The 23,890-nt window shown below is 38.5% G+C and overlaps 1 protein-coding gene across 2 annotated transcripts in view; it reads left to right on the forward strand.

Moving 5' to 3' along the window:
- Positions 1 to 2,275: 2,275 nt before the first annotated feature.
- paqr6 (progestin and adipoQ receptor family member VI) overlaps positions 2,276 to 23,890 on the forward strand; it is a 32,628-nt gene continuing 11,013 nt past the window's right edge. Inside the window, exons 1-4 of one of the 2 annotated variants that reach the window (XM_036558157.1) lie at positions 2,276 to 2,495; positions 16,881 to 17,128; positions 18,641 to 18,768; positions 20,032 to 20,237. In XM_036558157.1, the coding sequence (XP_036414050.1) occupies positions 17,078 to 17,128; positions 18,641 to 18,768; positions 20,032 to 20,237 (385 nt within the window). In that variant the 5' untranslated portion in view covers positions 2,276 to 2,495; positions 16,881 to 17,077. Of the gene's footprint in view, positions 2,496 to 4,519; positions 4,845 to 16,880; positions 17,129 to 18,640; positions 18,769 to 20,031; positions 20,238 to 23,890 lie in introns of those variants that run through there. The other variant, XM_036558156.1, reaches the window with a different exon arrangement.

The following is a 23,890-nucleotide window of genomic DNA, read 5'->3' on the forward strand; positions in this document are numbered from 1 at the left end:
CAACCACTTGTGTTTGTGTCATCACAAGCATGCATAATAGGCGATGTTTAATATTGAAAGTCAAGCATAATTACAAAACATGTCAAATCAAACTGCTTCAATTGTCTTTACCGTTACAAATAAAACTGGGACTTTGTCAGTAATTACCTTCATTACCAATGAACGTATTAACTGTTTTATGCTGAACTAAAGAGGCCTCAGGATTGAGTCCAGAGGCACACCAAGTTTTTGTCCTATAGCTTCTGACACCCATCTGTTTTCTCACACACAGATTTTGATATTTTTAAGATAGTCATATTTATTTGTTCTGCATGAACAACTGAAACTGCACAACTTATCAGTAAGAATGTTATAGCCAGCTTTTATAGCCTGACCGTGCTAACACTCCTCTCCCATTTTCAGAGAAAAAGCACTTGGCAGTCTCAGTAGAATGGCGCTTTCTGAAGAGCAGACTACATAGCGTGTAGTGGAAAATGTTGGAAGAGTGTTTCTTGACCCCACTGTTCTTCTATCTTGGACAGTATATGGAGAGCACTAGGAATGGGCCTGTAATTACTGTAATTATACCTGAAAAGACAGGTATTATTACTGCAGGCTGGAAATACCCATTCCTTAATTTACCTATTAATGACAATTATAGGGGCAATGAATAGCTCCTGATTAGTAATTCCATAAACAACCTAAACATCATTTTCTGAATTATAATAATCAAATTGTTTGGAGTGATTCATATAACAATTATAAAGCATGCAAACTGTACATATTTATTTTTTTAAGTTGATTCATATACTTTTTTAGATTGTGCTACCTCTAATGCATATTGTTATGCATATTGAAATTGTTTTTAAATTAACATGCAGTTCTTGTGAGCAACCTTTGTTGAAGCTGCAGGTGTCTACAGAGTTACTCAGTATAGTTACTCAGACCTCTGTAGTCATTTACTCTGAGTCACTGAGTAGAATAATTTTTAATTGTTTATTTAATTAAACAGAATATTTACAAGCATGTTTATAATGAATGTATAATATAAAATGGTTACAATTACAACATACAATTATTATGTAATTAGTTTTTTATACACTTTGAAATTGTTAACTGATTTGACTTTTTATAAACATTTACGCTAATGACTGAAGGTGCTGGTACAGTTGAGACCAAATGCTAGATTCATTCAGTTTTTAGGATACCTGTAATAATCAGGTTACGGAGTGGAAAGCAAAGAGCATACATCATTTAATTTTCAGTGAGTGAACAAATGATCATTATGACGAATGTGACGTCTTTTTGTAAATGAATGTAAATCTGCCATAACAGTCCTCAGTTTATGTCTGCATCTTTGTCAGCTTGCTGGTGGCACTGAAATGTGGTTCATTTCTCCAGAAGATGTCACTGCATAGAAAAAGCAACACTTTGTAGGGGTCTAAAGGAACTTCTGCTGCATAGAACTTCTATAATAGTTATTGCTATTATATAAGTTACGATTTTTCAGCTCCAATAATATTCAATTATATGGAGTCCCTAAAGTGACATGGTGATTCATTTTAATAAGGCATGACCACAGATTAATATATTGAGGTCACAAATAGCTATACTGAGGCCACAAATTACTATGTTGTGGCCACAACTTGAGGCCACAATTTACTGTATCAAGGCCATGAATTACTGTATTGAAGCCACAAATTGAGGTCACAGATTTCTATATCGAGACCACGAAATGCCAATGAGACCACAAATTACTGTATCGAGGCCATGAAATACTATATTGAGGCCACAAAGTACTAAAGTACTGTACTGAGGCCACAAATTATTATAATGTGGCCACAAATTACTATATCGAGGCCACGAATACTATATTGTGGCCACAAATTACTGGATTAAGGCCACAAAGTACTAAAGTACTGTGTTGAGGCCACAAATTATTATATCGTGGCCACAAATTACTATATCGAAGCCATGAATTCCTTTATTGTGTCCTTGAATCGAGGTCATAAATTATTATATCAAAGCCACAAATTAATATATCGAGGCCACGCCTTATTAAAATAAAATCAGCATGTCACCCCAGGGGCTCCGTGTATTGGTACTGTTTTATAGTAATCTGTGCTCGTTCAGTCTCCTGTAGTAAACCTTTAAGGTTCTAACCGGAGTCCTGTAGAACCCCCGAACCGGTTTTCCAAAGCGGGCTGAAAGCAGAGGTTTCCCGCAGCTTTGTGCTCGTCCCGTCTCCTGACTGAGAAAAACAAAGCTCCTTTCTTGCGCCTGTCCAATGGGGACAGTGAGTGCGGAGGCTGAGGGAGGGCTGGAGCCGCTGTTTTCGTTCCTCCCCGCTGGAATGCCAGCAAACGGGCTGCTGCTGGAGTTTAGCTTAGCCATGAAGCTTTAGCTAGAGCTGCTCATTCACCCCAAACTCAGAAAAGAGCCGGATTTCAAACTGGAGACCCCACCACCCCGACTGAGAGGCACAAATGATCTCATAGACAATATCAGATCGAAAGGTTTGGGCTTTTCATCCATTCTCGCTGTTTCTCAAGTTTTTTGTTATGGCTTAACTGAACTTAAAGTGCCGCTGTTTGACAGTAACGCTGCTCTCACTGCGGCTCTGAAACGGTGGACGGAGCGTCTGTAATGGACTGTAACTCTCCTCTCCTGCGGGGGAGCTTTCAGCTTGTTTTTGCTGTCGAAGGTCTTGGGGAGCCTGTACGATTTAACGTGCACCGCCAAATCCCCGAGATCCGCAAGTGCTGAAGCAACACCTTCAGTGTTGTTCAGTTAAAGGGCAACTCCAACGATTTTTCAAAATTTCTGCATAATTAAATGGTTGAGATGTAAACAAAGTCATTCAGAGTGGTTTGGTGTGAAATGCTTCATTCTGGAGAAACTTACAGAGTCAGGATTGTTCACAATGGTGGTGAAAGGAACCAGACGTCCAATCGCTAAAAGCTCCCCTACAGAAAGTCACTACATGAAATGGTTATGAATGGCCTGATGTCTGAGACACTGTTTTACTGTAGCTGTATGATAGTTTTTGGCCTTAAACGTATTTTAATAATTTTATTTTAATCAGTTCTTGTTGGAAGGACACATCAAGGGTGTTGTCTTACTGGAGAGGTAGAATGACTGAAGAAAAAGTACCTGAGTTGAAGTGCAAAAGTACAAAAGTAACTTACAGAACTGTAGTGGAACTTCTTAGTACATCCAGCATCTATCAGCGTTAGGAGCTGAAGTTTTTTGGGCCCTGTTCTTCTCGTTTTGGGTCATTTTGGTCTAAAATGAAATGCTGAAGCTCCAACGTACAACGTATGCCAAACTGCAAAAGAGTACAGATGAAGTCACCAACACAACATCATAAAATGAACCACAAAAATGAAATTAGTACATAAATGTTAACGACTAAAATGGAACTGACAAAAAGAATTATAAATATAGCTAGCTGAGTCGAAGTAGAAGAATTATGAATTGAAAATGCTTAAAACTCAACAGTTCATTTATGCTCAAGCTCAACTTGAACACTGTGTAAGTGTTAAAGGGGAACTCCACCTGTTTTTCAAAGTTTCTGCACAATTAAACAGTTATAATGTAAACTAAGTGATTCAGAGTGGTTTGAAGGGAAATGCTCTGTTTGAGAGAAACGTACCGAGTGTGAAGTATTCACAGTGGTGGTGATAGGAACCAGACGTCTGAAGACTAACATCTATGCTGCCTGAAACATTGTTCTATGACAGTTTTGAGATGACGTTTTGGTTTAAATGTAGTTTTTGAAAACCATTCATGACAGAGAGGTACATGCAGGGTGTTGTAAAGCAAGGGATTTTTATTTATTATTATCTGCTCATTTTGTTTTTTGATTACCTTTTTACTTTGTATTGTAGAGCACTTTGAGCTGCATTACTGGTCATTTTAGATAATGAATACAATGGTTATATTTGCACTACGGACACTGTGACCTCTGGTTCCTATCACCACCACTGTAAAAAATCTGAGTTGGTAAGATTCTCAACAATGAACATTAATGATTCACACTGAACCATAAGTGATTCTGTTTACATCTCAATGACTGAACTGGGTGGAAAGATTGAAAAATTCAAACTCCTCTTTAATTCCTCATTGTAAGTTTTAATTCAGTACTGCATGTTTGAATTGAATACTATAAAAACTTCAGCGCTGGACTTTAGTACATTTTATGCCAGCAAACTAACTAAAGTACTGTATTGAGTACCTTAGTACTTTTCCTCAGTGAATCTTCTGATACTAATGTTTTTCTATTTTTTTCTCTTTTCTTTTTTAATAATAAAACAACTTTAGGACACACTTGGTCCGTGTGCCACTACTGTAAGCAAAGCTATTAGCAGTTGGCAGCTCATTAACAGCTATTAGTGACAGAAATAACTGCACAGGTTTGGGCCATTTAGTCCAGCTTCAGTCTGGAGAGGAAGGGCGACCATAACAGAGCCTCCTCTCCCCTCCCCTTTTCTTTACAGAGTAAATATAGGCCAGTGCTGGGTAGATCATCTCTGCCTTCGTAGAATCTGCTCTAGTCTAGCTTGAGTTACTGCTGCTGCTCCACTGAACAAGTTATGGATGGAGTTAGCAGAAGTTACTGGCCCTTCCTCCAGCGCATACTGTAACCCACGGGGCGGGCCGAGGGAGGGAGGGGGCTTTTCTGGCACAGATATACAGCCGTAGGGCTTTTTGGCACAAATATATGGCCATAGGGCTGCTGCCCCTAAGCCTCGCTCAGCCGTTCAGCAGAAAAGCCCCTCACTCCTCCCCCCAACCAAGCTTTTTTATCCCGCCTACTGTAACTGCTTTTTCAACAGAAGACATGAAGAAAAGCCCGCAGCACTGTACGTATAGAGGGTTTCGGAGGGTTATTTTGTGGAATGCTTGCTGTATATTAGTGAATTTGACCTCTGAGGGAACTGTATTGTTATGTGCTGGCTTATGTGTTGTATACACCTGAAGAGTTCATTGGCTCATTGGCTGTTTCTTTGGAATGTGATGGAACATTTAGCCCAAAAAGTTTGCACTGATCTTCAGAGAGGTGCTGAATCCCTCTGGATTAAGTGAGAGTATTAATGATACTATTGTTCATGACAGCCTCCATCTGGAGTTACACTGGAGGCTCTTTGCTGTAGCGAAGCCTGCATTGTGCATGTTTTACAGTACAGTGGGAAAAGTAGCATTGGCATGTGTTCAGTTGTTTATTGCTGAAAATATTTTGGCTTTGAGCAGCAGCACATGAACGGTTTCCACATGTTGACGAGGAAAAAAGGGGGTTACGTTTTGCAAAAAGTGAAACTGATGAGTTACATTTGTTAAGGCATGCGTGAGGAACAAGAAGCACTGAATGTTTTCCAGCTAGTTTTCTGTTTAGGGGCTCAATACAGTGACACAGTGCTTTCAGATGAGTGCTCAGGTTTGTGCTTTACATGTTTTTGCTGCATACAGGCCTGTGCAAATGTTTTGTTGCTCTGGGTCAAATGGCATGTTCTGCTTTGTTTTCCAGGGGGTGTAACGATTCATGAAATTCACGATTTGATTCGATACAGTTTTTACGATGCATCAAAAAATAAGCAGTGGCTGAAAACAAGCCTTACTTTAATGTGTTCGTGTTTCCATTTTCAGTTCGATTAGAGCAGCCAGCATTTGTAAAAGTACAGCATTTGAAACAACACTGCACTCTGGCCTTTAAGATAATGTTAGCACCATGCTAACATGCTAGTCTCAATGCCACAATACAATATGATACAATACGGTATGTTGAACTGTTACATGTACACAATTACAATTTATTTTCTAAATTTAACATAGAAAAACACAAAATTTGCAAAACATTTTCAGTTTCTTAAACCCAACAAATAAACAGAAATTGTGTACTAAAGTTTGCGTAAATGTACATATTTAAGTGTGTTGAGGATGTGTGAAATTAGAAAATCAACAAAAAATGCAGTTGGACGGAGGCGCCAAAATTTTTGCACAAGTCTGTACATTACGCATTACATGTAAACACACATTAAAAACGTGTTGCGTGTATTTAGTGCATTCTTTATTTGACATGACACTAGTAGGATAGATATGGTCACTTTTACCCGATTAAAGTCAATTCTCAATTTTAAAAAATCTTCCATTAAAATTTTCCTTTCTGCTTAATTATTTTAAAACCCAATTGCTCAGCTGATCATTGAAATTTCTTGGTAGATTACTTGCTCACTAATTCAGCTGACAGCAACAGGCCTAGATATTGGGGAATGAGTTTCTGTTAACCGGGAGAGACGATGCATGATCAAAGCATGTTTTTCCAACCAAGTGAGTTTTGTTTCAGCTTTAAGGGCGACATGTTTGAGGAACAATGGAAACATTCTGTTGGCTTTTCTCAGAAATCATTTGATCATTTGCATCCACACTTTGCACCACATGCTCCATTACACTTCTCCAGTTGCCTCAGAGTGAGTGATCTTCACAGGAACACAGCCCCTCTGTCGTTTCAGTTTCTTTCGCTTACATCTAACTTCCCGAACTCAAACTTGCGTAAGACACTTTCTATTTCAGCTCTCTGAAAGCAGGCAGCCTGGATTTGTCCTCCTCTGCAGATTGGGGAAGTTGTCAGATTCATTATTAAAGTGGCAGTTTCATAATAGCTTGATTGTGGCTTTTATTTTTTTAGTCCTGGCCTTATTGCCTTGATCATGCTCAATATTTATGATGTTGTTTGTACGGTTATTGAAGTTATGAGTAAATAACTTCATCATGAAGTTATGTATGCTGATTTTACTCTGGAGAAATGCAGGTCTATTGCTAAAATTCTGGTATTCCCTCGATAGCAGTGATTAAATATGGCACTGATCTGATACCAGGTACCGATGTTGGGCTGATATCAACAGAAAATGTTGGATCGGACAACGAATAGACAATATCCAATCCTGTAACAAATCTAGCTCCAAATAGCTGAATTAGTAGTAGTTTAAATCGTTTGAGCATGACTGAGATGTTCATTGAGATGTTCATCTTACAAGGAAATTCTACCAGTTTTCCAAAATTTCTGCATAATTAAAGTGATTTAGGGTGGTTTTAGTTCAGTCCTAGAGAAACTTACGGTGCTACTATTATAAAGAAATCTGAGTTGGTAGTTTCCTCTACAATGAAGAACTTCACATAAAACCACTCTAAAGTACTTTGTTTACATTATCAGTGGTTGAATTATGCAGTTTTGAAAAATCTGTGTAATTCCCCTTTAAGTGAAGTCCTTCAATTATGAATGGCTCATTTTAAAGGTTAGTAGTTTTTAAAGAAAATGTATCAGTTTAATATTGGTATCGACCAGTATTTAAGGTTTCAGTATCGGTATTGGAAAAGAAAAAGTGGTATTGTGCCATCTCTGGTGCAAAAGTGCATAATGATGCTTTGATTTGAAGTTAGTGAACTACATTTTTTTTATTTTGGAATGTTAGAATCCACTTTATAAAACATGTACTTCCAGTCCTAAAATCTGATTGGCTGAGCTGCATTTGAACCTGTTTGAAAGACTTTAGCAGTGTCCCTATTCAGGGGCTGCATCCTTCGAAGGATGGAGCCAGAAACTTTGATTTAAATTATTTTTATGTTTTAATTTATTAGAGCTGGAGATGCTCCTCTCTGTTCGCTCCTTGCTCCCTAAAACTAAATGTTACCATAATTTTTGCTTCAGACCACACTGGCTTTTTTAACCTTTTTATTTTTAGCTATTCGAGTTTAAACCCAATACTTATATTTAAAAGTGGCTCCTCAGCCACCGTTTTCTCCTCTGCTGACACCGCCATGTTCTCGAATCCTTGCCGACACACAATGAACCTCGGGATATGCTGGCTGGTGAAGTATCTCCCCATTGGATCCTTTGTCTCGGCCACATATGAAGGAGCCTTTGAAATGGGACAGCCAAGTCGCACTGCTGTGCAATCAGCCTTTAAATACAGTCACCAAAGGATGCAGCACCTGAATCGGGACACAGCTTGTGTGTGTGTATATATATATATATATATATATATACACACACACACCTATGACAGCCTCACAACAACTTTGTATTAATGCGCCAATTCATTAAAAAACATGCTGTGAGTGCACTGTTACGCTGCCTGCAGAGACCACCTAGTTATTGACATACGATTGATATATGAAGTAAAAACTCGTCAATGTTAAAAATTCATGTGAGATTTTTGCAGGTTCTGCTTCTCACATGTAAAATAGTAAAAGCTAAATGTTGACGAAGACAAAACGTTGACACCATTCAGTTGTTTATTCCACAGCACTGTAGTTACGTTTCCGTATTCAGCCTAGCAGCCTGGTATTTCTGTCCGTGTTTAGTAGGTGTACAAGATAAAATAGCTAATGACAGATACAAGGCAGATGTGCCTAATAAACTGCTTCCTCACTCAGTGAAGGTTCTAGTATTGTATATCAATTTCCTTTACTAACTTTACTACAAAACGTGAGTAAAGACACGCCACAGATATGACTAACAAGTCTGAGGTGACTTAGTGCGGCTAGGCTAACTGTGATAGCTGAAGGAAGAAAACATGTTTTTCTGTTCTCAGTGTTACCTCAACAAGCCAACATGTCTCCACATCATTCATTCACCGAGAAGAACATAATTTACCCCGTAAAGAGGACGACAACAGCCTCTTATCTAACAGCCTCTTATTTATGCAGAAACAGTTAGCTCTTGCATTAGCATGTGCTAATTTAAGGTCATGTTGACATCAAAATTTCATGTTCTCGTCACATTAAGCACAGTCCATTGTGGTGCATATCATTCAGAAGACACAATTCTTGTTTCTCCATGTTTAAGTATGCATAAAAAAAATACTAACAATATCTTAGCATCAGCCCATAACCCTCTCCAGTCATCCAGCAAAAACACCCGTCATCACCTTCACTCCCGGCTGCACATACATGTATATCAGCAGACAACCTCCTTTCTTCTCTCTACTTCACTCTCTCGCTTTCAGTGTTTGGACCAGTTGAGTTATTTCAGCTCATTTGCGCTGAAAACCTGTGTTCATGTTAACAGGATGAGAGAAATCAGATATCTGGCAGTATTTGCGCTGTTTTCTAACGTTTTCTGCCATGTTAAGAGACTGAGAGGCTGTGAGGACGTCAGCTAAAAATGGAGTGATATGCACACACAGAGTCCATCTCCTGCTCAAACGTTAGGAAATTACACTCATTCACAGACTCATTTAACCTGACGTCCTTTTTCTGAAGTCTTTTTACATTATTTGTGCTGTGAAAGTGTAAAAACGTGAACAAGGCTAACAAGCTAGTCTGCTAATCAGCGTTTCACCTCATCTTCGTCTCAAATACATATTAAAACCAAACGTTCAACAAGTAATGAATCATGTTTCAGAAACAAACACCAAAATAGTGTACTTAATTTTTTTGTAGTATACAACTTTTTTCCTTTTTTTGTTCTTAGCTTTTCTGTATAACTGACTGTCAGAGTCTGACTCCACTTAACACAGCATGCGTGGCTGTATTGCTACACAGGCTGGTGTCAACTCTGCTCACGCCAGGTTAACCTTAATGCGTCAGCTATTTCTGTTACACTTGGTTTGTTTAAACTGAGGCGCTAACAACGTATTTCTTATGTGCTAGGCTAAAAGATAGCTAACAGGCTAAAAGACAGCAGACTAAACAGGCTAAAAGATAGCTAACAGGCTAATGCGCTACTCCATTAATATGCAGTGTTGGGCTTTTTTGACTGAAGTATTTACTATGATTCAAGGTAAAGCTGCAGAATAAAAAGTAAATAATATGTTACATGAATAAGAATATTAAATCCAGTGTGGTGGCACTGTTAGCTTGATGCTAACACAACACAGAAGACTGAAGCAGAAAGTACAATTATTATTGCTGTGGTAATTTGGAGAGCAAAATCTACTAAGTGAAGGTTTCTGCATTAAATACTGATAGATTATGATACTTGCATTATTATATGACAACAAAGAAATGACTGGAATACACAAAGCAAACTGCATTTCTTGGTGGAAGAATTATTTAATCACAATTATTACTTCTAAATTATTTTAAAATTGTATTATTTTAAAAGCAGGTAAGGGGGACAGAATAACAGTAACGCTGTCTCGCAGGGTATTACTTTAATAATCTATTACTATATTAAATACAGTATGCACTTTTTTTTTTGGGCCTATTTTACAACTTTAAGATCTGAAGAAATCATCTGTATTCCAATGCTGTGTAAATATCTCCTCCAGTCTTGTGTATTTTTCAAAATAATTCTAAATTGTGCTGATATAATTAAATCAAACTGAGGTAAAATAAGATTTTCATGCTAAATCGTTTACTAAAGAATCATAAGACATTTACCCCCATTTCTTGTAAAAGTTTCTATATAATAAATATGCTTCTTAATGCCTTTCGCAGCATATATATGGCGCAGTAACGCTGTATAGAATCATATCTATTCATGAGTATGGAATGACCAGTGTCTGCATTTGGCCTGCATTGCTGCCACTACATACAAACATAGGCTTGTTATTGTCAACGGCAAGTGATAATAAAGACGTCTATTGAGGATGATCATGTGACGAGGTCACGAGCCGGGGAAAGAATGTCCGAACGGAGAAGGAGGTAGATGAGTTTAAGACTCACTCACCATGGCCTGATGAGAATGGTTGGCTTTCAGGGAACTGTGCAAAGGCATGAGAGAGTTAATCGTGAATTTTTTGGTGGAAAAGTCACTGTATATGCACGTATATGTATAATAGGGCTGCACACACTGATAACAGTGATGGTTTGGCCTTGTAGTCAATAAGTCAAACAGCAAAGACATGTTTGCATCCCAGAATGTGTTTGTCAAGTATAGCACTGGAGCTGCAAGGTTAACGTAGACATGTCGTGATCATAGCTGCACCGTGTGGACCTGTCATACCATGTCTGAACTTGTTGCCCTCTGATGGATAAACATCATGAGGTTCAGTTGGTCAGTGAGGCCACCAGGCATCCAAACCAAATCACTGTTCAGTTCTTCCTATGAGAACACTGTCCTCCTTTTTATAGAGCACAGAGGACTGAGGGAAGCTAACTGCTAATGTGTTGTTTATAATCTGCTGTGTTTACCAGCAGGCCAAGTTGGGGGAGTCTCCCGCTCATCATCAGCTGAAGCATGCTTAAATATTTGATCTCCATGGTTATTGCAAAGGGAATGGACGTTCCAGCAGCCATTAGCCTGCGCTGCGGGGCGAACTTGGAGCAAGCATCGGGGCATTTGCTGACTGGAAATTTAGACTCACATGGTTTGATTATGGTACCTAGTTTAGAAACACTTACTCGTAGAGGGTTTTCCCCTATTTATACTGTTTTCCACTCATTTTACAATAACAGAAGGGCTGAACAAATTGGAAAAAAATTCTTATTACAAAAATTGTAATTGTACAAAATTGCAATTTTTTTCTACAAATAAGGCGCCAGGTTTTTTGTTCCGGCCAAGAACTCCTGCACATTTTTCTGGCCTTTGGCTTGAATTGAACATAGTATGCCAGACTGCGAGTTGATTGTGGTTGTGATGTCACAGCACATGAATGTTTGGTTGCTTACAATTGGTCTAAATTGTCTGTGGGGGTTCAGTAGCTCCAAATAATTAGGTTCCACACTTAAGACAACATCTAATTAAAATTGCGATTTTGATATAAAAATAATTCATCTTTTAGCCACACTGTTGTGTGACAGCTGCCAAGGAAATTTATAAAAGCCTGTATGTTACAACTGTTATCAGACCGTTCAACCGACCAGACTGACCAGACCACTGGACTGGTTTGGATGCTTATGTGCACATAAAATGGGTGTAGATTTGCATTTTGGGAGGACAGAATTGTCCCCATCAATTTTGGAGCCAACCCTGTTGGTATTATCTTTGGTGTGAAGTCATATTGGGTAATTCTGATGTGCCTCCCAGAGGCTACATCACCAAGATGACCAAATTAGACATGCTAGCATTTGATTGTCTGAAAGGGAGCGGGCTATCTGAAGGCTCACATCACGACTTGAAAATATCGTTCATACTGCCAGACACAGGAGAGGTGAGAGCCGATTAGTGTGCTGACAACAGTTATCAGTCTGTACCAAAAGCATTGGTGAAAATTTAGTCTTTCAGATGACTTCCTCCCTTTTCTTCTGGTGCCTCAACTGCACAGGACACATAATGTCATTTTGTCCATGTCAACAAGTTTCGTATACTTTGTAGATATCAAGCCACCAAAAAAGAGAAGGCATGTTAGACATGTTAGTTAACCATGTTAGCTAGCATTAACCTTGGCTTCTGTCATCTGTAGGCTAGCTGTCAGAAGAAAATGTCATCATTAATGTATTAGTTTGTATGCATTGCAGGGGGTTGGTTGGTGGGTCCCTACCAATGTTGAGGCCAAACCTGTGTCCTTGGCACACAGTAAAGAACATCATTATTCATCTTGGCCTCCTGGCTCTCTCCTTGACCACAAAGCTCTTACATGAGGAGACTTCATTTTTCTCCATCATGCTCCTCGTTCACTGCAATGAATGTCACATTGATTCAACCAGCCAAATGAAAGCTGTATCCAGAACCTCTCATGTTTCTGTGAACACAGATTAAAGAACATTTCCATCTGCTTTGTTTGTGAATGTTCACCTCTGTCACGGTCACCATCCTCATTTTCATATTGCTTCATTTGTAACTGTCCTCCCTCTGACCTGTTGAAAATATGACGTACATTGACCCGCTGGCTGTGTCACGTTAGCTCTTTGTGTATGTACAGTACTCCAAAAAAGTCAGAGACCTCCCGCTCATCTATTTAATTTTCAGTCAAAGTTATTCATTCATTCTTGATGTTTTCAGTATTTAATGTGTCCACCTTTTGCATTTATTGCAGCTTCCATGCTTTTTAGGAGACTCGCTTTCAGTTTTTCAAAGAAATCTTCAAAGTTGGTTGCACTTTCTGCTTCTTACAATCCAAATAATCCCAAACACATTTAGTGATGTTGAGGTCTGGACTCTGGGGTGGTCAGTCCATTGTTCTGAGAACATCAGCAGCTTCTTTGTTTGATTAGCGAACAACCCCCCCCCGCTTTCTCAGTAAAGGCTTCTTGACAGCCACGCATCATAACATTTGTCTTCTCACAGTGTGGAAGGACGGACAGAAGCACCTGTGGATGTTTTCAGATCTGAAGCAGCTTCATTTTCTCCTCTCTCTCAGAGATGAAAGTGTTTTATCTGATAGGGACAGTTCTGGTGGCCTACCAGGTCTTCCAGGTGGTTGTTAGGAGTACCATTTTTCTGTATCTTTTAATCATTTTTGAAACCTCAGTTTTGGAAATGCCTGTTTCTTGCTTATTTTCCTTTGACTTTCTTCTTTCTTATGTAAGTGGAGTATATTATATCTGATCTCCTCAGAAAAATCTTTCTTCAGTGGTTGTTTTGACTGCCAGTCTATTCTTTGCTTGTAGATTTAAAGATGGTGTGACGACTTGTTATGGGATGCATTCCATGCCCTTTTTGTCTGTGTAAGAATGTAAATTGTGGCTTAGGCCAGATTCCTGAGGTTTTTAAAGACATATGGAGGCCTCTCTGATGTCTTTTGCATTGTCTACTGCTTTGCATTTTTATTATTATACAAAATTATACATTTTGTTCCCACTGGCTGTAACTTAGCAACAGGTGCACAGTGGATTGATAGTTATTGTGAAAAACTATGGTAAATAATGATTTTAAGCTTCCATTGAAAGTTAGCTTTGTAGCTCCAGCGCAAAACTAAAGAAGCAGCCACTAAAGCAAACATTAAAGCACGCCACTCCTTTGAGCAGACAGAAGTCTGTTAGGACTTGGGAACTGAAGGTTTGGTTGGACCTGTTTTTCCTCCTGCATGTCTTTGCATGTCTGATGGGTTCTGTGTTGCAAACGTTTCCTCAGCATCTCATTCTATAGAGGTCATGGGTGTGAGGGATGAGGCGACAAACTTTGGCCTGTGCAAAAGTAATCGCACATTTCATGTTGCACTAACATTTGCAGAAAAATTGTGTTCTCTGTAGAGGAGGTGTTCACCGAATTTCTCTTAGAAAATCAACATAACACGTAATTTGACCATGGAGGTTCAAGCTTTTGCATCATTACATTCAGTTTATGCCCATGTGTGTCCAAACTTTTGACTGCTGACATATGATCCAGGCTCTGAAACACGTATGAGGATGGTTTGGGTATAAATATGGAAGGCCTAAAATAGATGTTAACAGGAAAGAGAATACAATAGTTAAACAGTCCTCAGCCCGCTAATGTCTATCATGGACTGCTGCTCATTGAGCAGTTCCATGAAGTGGTTAATACTTGACCCTAGTGCTTATAGTAAATGAATGTTGGGTTTGTTGAAATAAAACCTCACCCTGCATACAAAACAATTCTTGTGTATCTGGAACTGCATGGCAGGCACAGAATGTTGTTTTGGTGTGCGTGTATTGTTTCAGGCCTACCAACAATGCTAACCTCTGTCCAGCTCTGAATCCGTGTCTGGACACATCAGACTGCTGCTTTATTCTAATGTGTCCAGCAAACAAAGGCTCATGAGTAAGAATCGCAAAGTAGATCTGCTGCATATTAGGAGGTCATAATATATATTTTTTTTATTTTATCAAATATGTATGATAATATATGATTTCACCTCCTATTCCCATCTTGAGGAATTCCACCGACTTTTTAAAATTTTGTGTAGTTCAGTCATTAAGCTTTTTCTTTACAATGGTTGCGAAAGGAACCAGTGGTCAACGCATATATAGATAAAATAAAAAAATAAACTTCAAATCTCAAAAATGTCATACAACAATATCTCAGGCATCTGGCAGGGTATTTATAATGATATCATGTAAGAACTTCCTGTGAGGGAGCTTTTAGAAGTGTTAAACTTTTTGGACGTCTGGTTCCTATCACCACCACTGTGAACAGTTCTGACTTGGTAAGTTTCTCTAGACCAGATCATTTCATATCAGACATCTCTGAAAGACATTGTTTACATAAAAAAAGGTTCTAATTATGCAGAAAGTTTGAAAAATAAAGTGGAATTCCACTGTAAATAGTTTAATAGTTATTTTTGCAGACATGAAATTTTAAAAAAGTTGCACTTGTAGCCTTTTAAAGGGCTCCACTGTTTTGTGGCATGTATGGGTATTTTTTTTTGTGAAATATATTTTATATATGTTTGTTTTCAAAATGCTTTCCAAACACTTTAACATGTTAAACAAAAAATTTTCAGACTTTTTGTATACATTAAAAAGTAATTTCTTAAACACATTTTGCATGTAACATGTTATATGGCCAAAAGTTTGTAGACACCTCCAACATTTAATGAAGGGTATTAATAGAGAGTTTGTCCCCTTTTGCTGCACTAACAGCCTCTTCCCTTCGGGGAAGGCTTTACAATAGTTGTTGGAACATTGCTGTGAGGATTTGATTGGAGCCACAAGAGCATAAATGAGGTCAGATACTGATGTTAAATGATCAGTTCTGAATCAAATCACCTCAAAGGTATTGGATGGAGCTCCATCACTCCAGAGAACAGTTCCACTGCTCTACAGCACAATGCTGGGGGGCTTTATACCCCTTTAGAAGACACTTGGTATTGGGCATAGTCACTTTGGGCTTATGTGCAGCTGCTCCAGACTGTCCCATTCTATTAGAAACAACTCTGTCAGTAATGGGTGCATCTTAAAGTAGCTAAATTTTTTATTAAAAAAGGATGTCTGGATACTTTTGGACACTGTTCCTCATTTCTGGATGTTGATTTTAACAGAGATGGTGCTGCTTTCACACTTTTGACCTATGATATACATTTTTTCCAGAAAAATTGTGACATTCCTGAATAAAACGAGCACTAAATATGTTATTTATCATGTTGCGCTGTATTCTAGCACAGCATTGTATCCCTCAGCCTTAACAGTTCAAAAGAATTCACAATTTTATATCGCTGTCATGTTTCCATTCATAAATCTTCTTTTACTACAATACCCAGCAACCACTGGAAATCCCAGTGGTGTCAGTCCCGACTGCTAGCTTAGCCTCTGATTTACAGGCTAATAAATGCAACCAAGCTAGCATTAGTGTAGCTCTTACCTCAGTCTCTGAACAAAAGTGTAAAGAAAACACGGATTCTGTCCTTATTTGGAACAAACAGATATCAGAGATACGTTTTTACCCTTTCAAGAAGCCAAACTGAGGAAAGGGGTCTAGCCAGCTTGCTAGCTAACATTTTTGAAGGAGGATTTGAAGACAGTTACTATCTAGCAGAGATATTAGAGATCTGTCATCCCTCTGCATTCACCAAAAAAACAAAACATAACAAAACAGCCCCTAATTATCAATAATCAAAATATCAGCCCAAATATAATTGTGGTACTTTTTAAATAATGGTTCTATATAGCACCCAAAAGGGTTCTTCTTTTGTTAGTGTCAAGCTTGTAACAATAAAAGAACCCTATTCAACAATATTCTATATAGAAACTGTGTCTATAGCACATTCATTTCCCATCACAACACTCTTTGAGTGTTCATGGTTTTATATAGAACCATTTTCTTGACTAAAAACCCTTGAAGCACCATCTTTTTTAAGACTATGTACAGTAGTTGTAGTTCTGGGCAGTGACTTACTTTACACAGTCTTACAGGCGTTTCTATACAGCAGCACAGCTTTTGTGTGAACTGCATATAGGTCAAGGAACAAATCTCTCTCTCTGTGTCTCTCTCTCTGTGTCTCTCTCTCTCTCTCTGTCTCTCTCTCTGTCTCTCTCTGTCTCTCTCTCTCTCTCTCTCTCTCTCTCTCTCTCTCTCTCTCTCTCTCTCTCTCTCTCTCTCTCTCTTTCTCTCTGTGCAGTGTTTCCTGTGTGGAGAGGGTCTGGCGTGGGCCCAGGTTGGGGCTGGCCTCGCTATATAGGATGGGAGGCCGGCGAAGGGGAGGCTGAGCCGTGGGGCTTTGACTGCCCCGTCTGGTGCGTGCTGTGCAGTGGAGGGAGGGAGCGACTGAAGCAGGCCTGCCAGAGAGGGAGGGGTGTGCTCCGGCTGCCTGCAGACATGCTGCGAATCAAACTACCCCGCCTGTTTGACAACCACCAGGTGCCTAAGGTGGGCTCCAGTCATTATTGTCCTGCAATAATTGCACTACACAACTGCTTTAGTGTCCCGCCTATCAAATGTACACAATGCACCCCTTATACCAAATATAGTCAATCAGCCAAGATTCGTGTTCTTTCTTTTTTTTTAGATCTTAATTTCAACTACTTAAATAATTTCTAACAGACATGCCTAAGTGGTTTCTCACACTATGACTTCTCTGTATATATCTATACAATTTTTCACCAGACTTTTCCATTAAATGGGAAAATCACCATAGTTTTTAATCTGCATAATCCAGTCATGAAGATGGAAACACAGTTAGGTGCCACTTTATTCTGAGTGGTCCTTTTTAGATGAAACACTCAACACTCCCCCTCCGGAGCATATGTCAAGAGCATATGGGGGTTAGGATTGGGTTTTGGGTTGAGGTTAAGGTTAGGATTAGGTTTTGGGTTGAGGTTAAAGTTAGGATTAAGGCCAGGGTGAGGGTTAGGATTAGGTTTGGGTTTAAGGTTAGGGTTAGGATTAGGGCCAGGGTGAGAGTTAGGACTGGGTTTTGGGTTGAGGTTAGGGTTAGGATTAGGGCCAGGATGAGGGTTAGGTTTAGGGTAAGGTTGGTAAGGTTAGTTTTGTGTAATAGAAGTATCATATTAACAAAACATCGACTTGGTGTAAGTAATGTATCAACAGAACATCTACCAGATATTTACTTCAGTGTATTCAGATGCTTCACTACTGCTACTTCACTGACATGCTGTTGGTGATACTGATAATCAGAGTTTATTAATCATCTACAAAGGACCACTCCAAATTAAGTGTTACCCAAAGTCAGGGTGGTTTGTTGGGAAACATGATGCTCTGTTCTAGAGAAACTTACCAAGTCGGTGTTGGTGATAGAAACCAGACACCTGAAGAACTTAATGCCTCTAAAAGCTCCTTCACAGAAAGGTATTACATGAAATGCACTGTGTGTGCCTCAAACATTGTTTTACGGTAGTTTTAGAATAAGTTTGTGGCATAATTTTTTAGTACATTCATGGTGGAGAGGTACATGCAGGGTGTTGTAAAGCAAAATAGTACCCAAAGAAAACATATCTTTTTTTAGATTTACCAGTATTTTACCTTAATCAACACTACATATGAAACTTGTGTAGGTTCACTGGTCATTTTGGATAGTAAATAGTATAAAATAGTGACTGTATTTACATTATAGACATAATTTCCCTTTAAGCCACCATACCTTACAACTGAATGACTGGATTATGCAGAAATTTTTAAAAAATTTGGCATGGAGTAGAATTTAAGCCACCTCTGCTAAACCCTTAGGCTTCATAGAACTTAGTGGTTAAAAAAACAAGCCAAGCAGTGAAAGCCAACATTATTTGTTCATTATTACCATAATAACAACCTTCTTTAAGGGATTTGGTACAGTGCCAAGATTATATCCGATTGTGTATCAAATGATTTGCAGGCATATTTGACAGAATGCCATATTATTTACAGTATGAACACATGTTTCAGGTATTTCGGGAAGACAGCATCATATCTGGCTACCGGCACCCTCAAAGCTCCGCCCTGGACTGCATCCTCAGCAGCTTTCAGATGACCAATGAAACTGTCAATATCTGGACCCACTTCCTCCCAACCTGGTAAGAGATCCAGTCCAGCATGTGCTTTTCATTCTTGGCTTAGCACTTGGCTAATCAGCTTAGAGGCTTTAGAGAGAAGCAAGTTATGTAATAGTGTAGTTTATAGTATTACAGTGCTCACTGGCTTATATGATAGACGGAGGTCAGTAAAGGTTTACAGTCTTAATAAGGTAATATCTGTTTGGCTGAGGCTGTTACTACATTACTTGGCAGAAACAGGAAACTAGGTTCATTATGTGTGCCAATAATAAGTGGGTCAAATGGAGGAGAATCGTTTGATATCCTGATAAACCCACTGCATCTGATTAAATGTATGCATCATGAATGTGGTGATTCAAATGCATAAATATTGGAATGTTTGAATAAATTATAATTATTGTAAAACAAATAGTTTCTGTTTTACAGTATGAGCCATGTTTAAAGTGGTTGTGCTCTGTATACGCGTATAGCACTGTACAAAAGTCTGAGACCACCTTTCATTTGTTTAATTTGTTGTCAAAATGGCCATTATTGTTCAGCATGTTTTCATGTTTTTTATATTTAGAATTTTAAATGTTTATATATCAAAAAAGCATAAAAGTAAAAAATAAATAAAAACACAGGAGTCTTAACAACTAATTATATCAATTTTAATGCTGGTTGCTGTTAGTAATCCAATTTTATCTGTAGCTTTCAAACACTTTTTGAACTCCAGTTTTACCTTCTCAAAAATTAATAAGTTAATGGCTGTTTTGACTGGAAATTAATAAATGACTGACTCTTGCAGTACTGTATCTTACTGCATACATCCATTAAGTTCTATATCAATGCACCAAGTAAGTAAAAACATTGTACTGTCAATAAAAGAAAGTTTAATTATGTAATGTTGTGATTATTATTCATACTTAATTATTTTTGAACAATTACACTCTTTTTTATCATAGTGTCTTTTTTCTTCGTTTAGAAAAGCTTGACATTGTGCATAACAACTTCGCTTGGTAAAATCACTGTAATGCACAGCCTCTCGTGGATTTTACCTTATAGTAATATTCACTTATTCAAGCATGAGCTCATTTTTTTGCCCAAAATAAAACACTCAGGCTGTTTTTAAAAATAAATTTGCACTACTGTGTAGTTTCTCCAGTCACATCTGTATATTCATTGTATTCCTTTAAATAATAGTACCAAAGCGATTGATTTGAGTCATGCTGAACTTGGGCAGATCTGGTGAACAGGAGATGAAAGAGAGCCTCTGCTTTGTTCCCTCTGTCTCGGCTCTGGCAGGTATTTCCTGTGGCGTTTCTGCGTGCTGTGTTCAACAGAGAACTTCCTGACCGAGAGCTACACGTGGCCACTGCTAGTCTACATGCTACTGATCTGCCTGTACCCGTTCACCTCCAGCTGTGCACACACCTTCAGCACCATGTCCCCAGAGGCCCGCCATATCTGCTACTTCTTCGACTATGGAGCCCTCAGCCTTTACAGCCTGGGTATGACCCAATCTGAGGTCATTTTACAGTCACTGTTGTCTTTTAACCTTGAACCATTTCCAAAAAAGTTGGGATGCTGTGCAAAATGTAAATAAAAATAGAATGCAATGATGTACAAATCAAGTAAACCACATTTTTAAAGGAAAATACTACAAAGACAACATATCGGATGTTGAAATTGAGAAATTTTATTGTTTTTTGAAAACTATCTGCCCATTTTGAATTTGATGCCAACAACATGTTCCAAAAAAGTTGGGACGGGGGCATGTTTACCACTGTGTTTCATCACCTCTTCCTTTTACAGCACTCTGGAGACCAATTGCTGTAGTTTTGAAAGTGAACTGTTTTCCCATTCTTACTTGTTATAGGATTTCAGCTGCTCAACAGTTTGGGGGCTCATTTGCCGTATTTCTCATTTCTGAAAGCACCAAATATTGTCAGTTGTGACAGGTCTGGACTGCAGGTGGGAAAGTTTAGCACCCAGACTCTTTTAATACAGAGCCAGGCTGTTGTAATTCATGCAGAATGTGGTTTGACATTGTCTTGCTGAAATAATGAAGGCCTTCCCTGAAAAAGACGTCATCTGAATGGCAGCATATGTTGCCAAAACATATATATATTGTTCACCATTAATGGTGCCTTCACAGATGTGCACGTCACCCATACCATGTGCATCAATGTAATGCACCCCTATACCATCATGAATACTGGCTTTTGAACTGTGTACTAATAACAAGCTGAGTGATCTTTAGCCCAGAGGACACAGTGTCCATGATTTCCAAAAAGAATTTCAAATGTTGATTCATCAGACCACAGGACACTTTTCCACCTCACTTCAGTCCATTTCAAATGAGTTCAGGCCCAGAGAAGGTGGCAGCGCTATTGGATCCTGTTTATATATGGTTTCTTCTTTGCATTTTAGAGTTATAACTTGCATTTGTGGAAGCAGTGATGAACTGTTTTCACAGACAATGGTTTTAAGGAGTGTTTCTGAGCCCATGCAGTGATTTCCACTAGAGAATCATGTCTGTTTTTAATGCAGTGCCACCTGAGGGCCCAAAGATCACGGCCAGCAAATACTGGTTTTCGGCCTTGGTCCTCACATACAGAGATTTCTCCAGATTCTCTGAATCTTTTAATGATATTATGTACCATAGATGAGGAAAAGCAAAAGTGCTATTTTACATTGAGAAACGTTATTCTTATTGTTGCACTATTTGATCGTGCAGTCTTTCACAGAGTGGTGAACCCCTCCTCATCTTTACTTCTGAAAGACTCAGCCTCTCTGAGATGCTCTTTTTATAAACAATCATTTTACTGACCTGTTGCCAATCAACCACCAGGTGTTTTTTTTAGCATTACACAACTTTAACAGCCTTTTGTTGCCCCCGTCCTAACTTTTTTTGGAATGTGTTGTTGGCATCAAATTCAAAACAATAACATTTCTCAGTTTCAACATTTGATATGTTGTCTTTGTACTATTTTCAATGAAATATAGGGTTTAAATGATTTGCATATTATTGAATTTTGTTTTTATTTATATTTTGCACAGCGTCCCAACGTTTTTGGAAATGGGGTTGTAAATGAAATCATATATATTAAGGACCCATGCCAAGTGAAGCTTCGCTTGGCTTGCCAAAAGAAATGAAAACAAAGGAACAAAGAAAATCTAAATTCTGAACTAGAACTGTGAGTCCGAATTTTCCTTTGAATTACACAAGTTTTGTGCAGCAGCAAATAAAGCAATTAAAATTCATCAAAAAGGGCATGATTAAGTTTGGGACAAAAGGGACAAGGGCTCGAGCCCCTGTACTTACTCCCTCGTCCACCCACCACCAACTCTATAAGCTTAATGGCTTGTTAGCTACCAGGGATGTGGGAAGAGGGATGCAGCTGGATTGCAGGATTGCAGCTGTTAAAAGTAATGATATTAATAATACATTTGAGTGTAGTATAGAGCCATGTGTGCTTGTTTTAGAGCAGAGCTTATATTTTAAAAATCTGCAGTAGCTGCACTGTTTAAGTGAACACTGTATTTTCATTACTACAGTCAACTGAAAACAGCTGGCCACTTTATGAACCCAAAGGCGGCCTAATGTTGTTTTTAAACTTTAAAAAGTCATCTAACGTGATAATGAATTTCAGTCATTATTCCCCTGCTCTGTGTCTCAATGTGTGTTTGTGGACCTGACAGAGTCGGTTACCACGCCACATAACAACAATCTGATTGGTTTGTAGATCAGCTCATTTGCATAAAGTTTGTCCAAAACTAGAGAGCAGAGTGCTGATGTCTGTCAGTGCTTTGGTGTGTCAGTTAGACATAGATACCGTCCTCTCTCTCCTCAATATAGCACTGTATGAACCACTCAGTTTTATTTAAATTAGCCAAAAAAAAGAGAATCAAATGAAAAATGTCAAATCACATCATCGGTCACATCACACTGCTTAAAATTTCAGCACCCCAAATGTAAAACACCCACCCACATCTCTGTTAGCTCCATTAGCTAAGTTAAAAAAGCAAACACCAAACTGTCTTGGCTGCTGTACCATATTGGGACAAAGGGGAAAATTCTATAAATCTGATATATAGTCCCCCCTAGTCAGGATGCCACACTCTGTGAAGGATTCGTCTTACAGGGGTTTTGCTTTGCTTGGCATGGCAACATGGCTTCACTGAGGAGCCAATTATGTTGAATTTAAAACCTAGTCTCAGCACTGAGCTCACTATGGGTTCATGCTTGCAGATAAAGTAGCCATTCAGCGGCGGAGTGGATAAGCAGATCCAGCTAAAGAACATTAACGGTGGAAAGGCGTAGAGCATGTTCATGTTTAAAGCAAAAGGCAATGTGATTGGACAGAAGTGACCTATAGCCTCAGTCAGGTCCCCTAAAAGCACCAGCAAAGCTGTTTGATTAGAAGTTTAGTTTAGATTAGTTTTGATTATTAAACCGTTTATCCAGTAATAGCAAAAGCGAGTTGTAATGTTATATTAATTTGTTATATCAAGTTTTTTAGATGTTGATTGTTCCAAATAACAAATACAGTCATATGCAGAAGTGCCCCAATCCACGTTTTATTTATTTTCCAAGTAAAAATAAGTGAACATATCCTCTACAGACAGTACACGTCTGCACATTTTAATGCACTGTTACTATTTATTTACTGAATTTAACATATTGGAGAAAAAATGAACTATAAAATGTGGCCTGTGCAAAAGTTATGGCACCTTTTTTTTCTAGCATGTTAAAAATGAAATTTTGCATTTGAATTTCCAGAAAAAGTCATGTTTAAGTGTGTTCTCTGTAGAGGATGTATTAACTTATTTTCACTTAGAAAATGAATAAAACATCTAGTTTGGCCAGGGGTTTTTTCTATGATTGTACATGTAAATCAGTACATGACAAACTATATAATCTATTGTTATTAGGTCATAGTATAGCCAACATACAGTTACAAATGAATGGGTGGACTAGGAGCTGGACTGTTCAGGGTGTAAAGTGTTAAGTTTTTCTAAACTGACCTCATAGTGAGGAATCCCTTATTAAATTATACGTTTTGTGCAGAATTTTCCTCCAGCACTGAAAGCCTGAGTGTCACTGGGTGTGAAGGGCGGGGAAAGGTTTTTACATAACGTGTAGGAAGCTCAGAAAAAT

This window comes from Colossoma macropomum, unplaced genomic scaffold (assembly GCF_904425465.1).
Source record: "Colossoma macropomum unplaced genomic scaffold, Colossoma_macropomum, whole genome shotgun sequence".
NCBI lineage: Eukaryota > Metazoa > Chordata > Actinopteri > Characiformes > Serrasalmidae > Colossoma > Colossoma macropomum.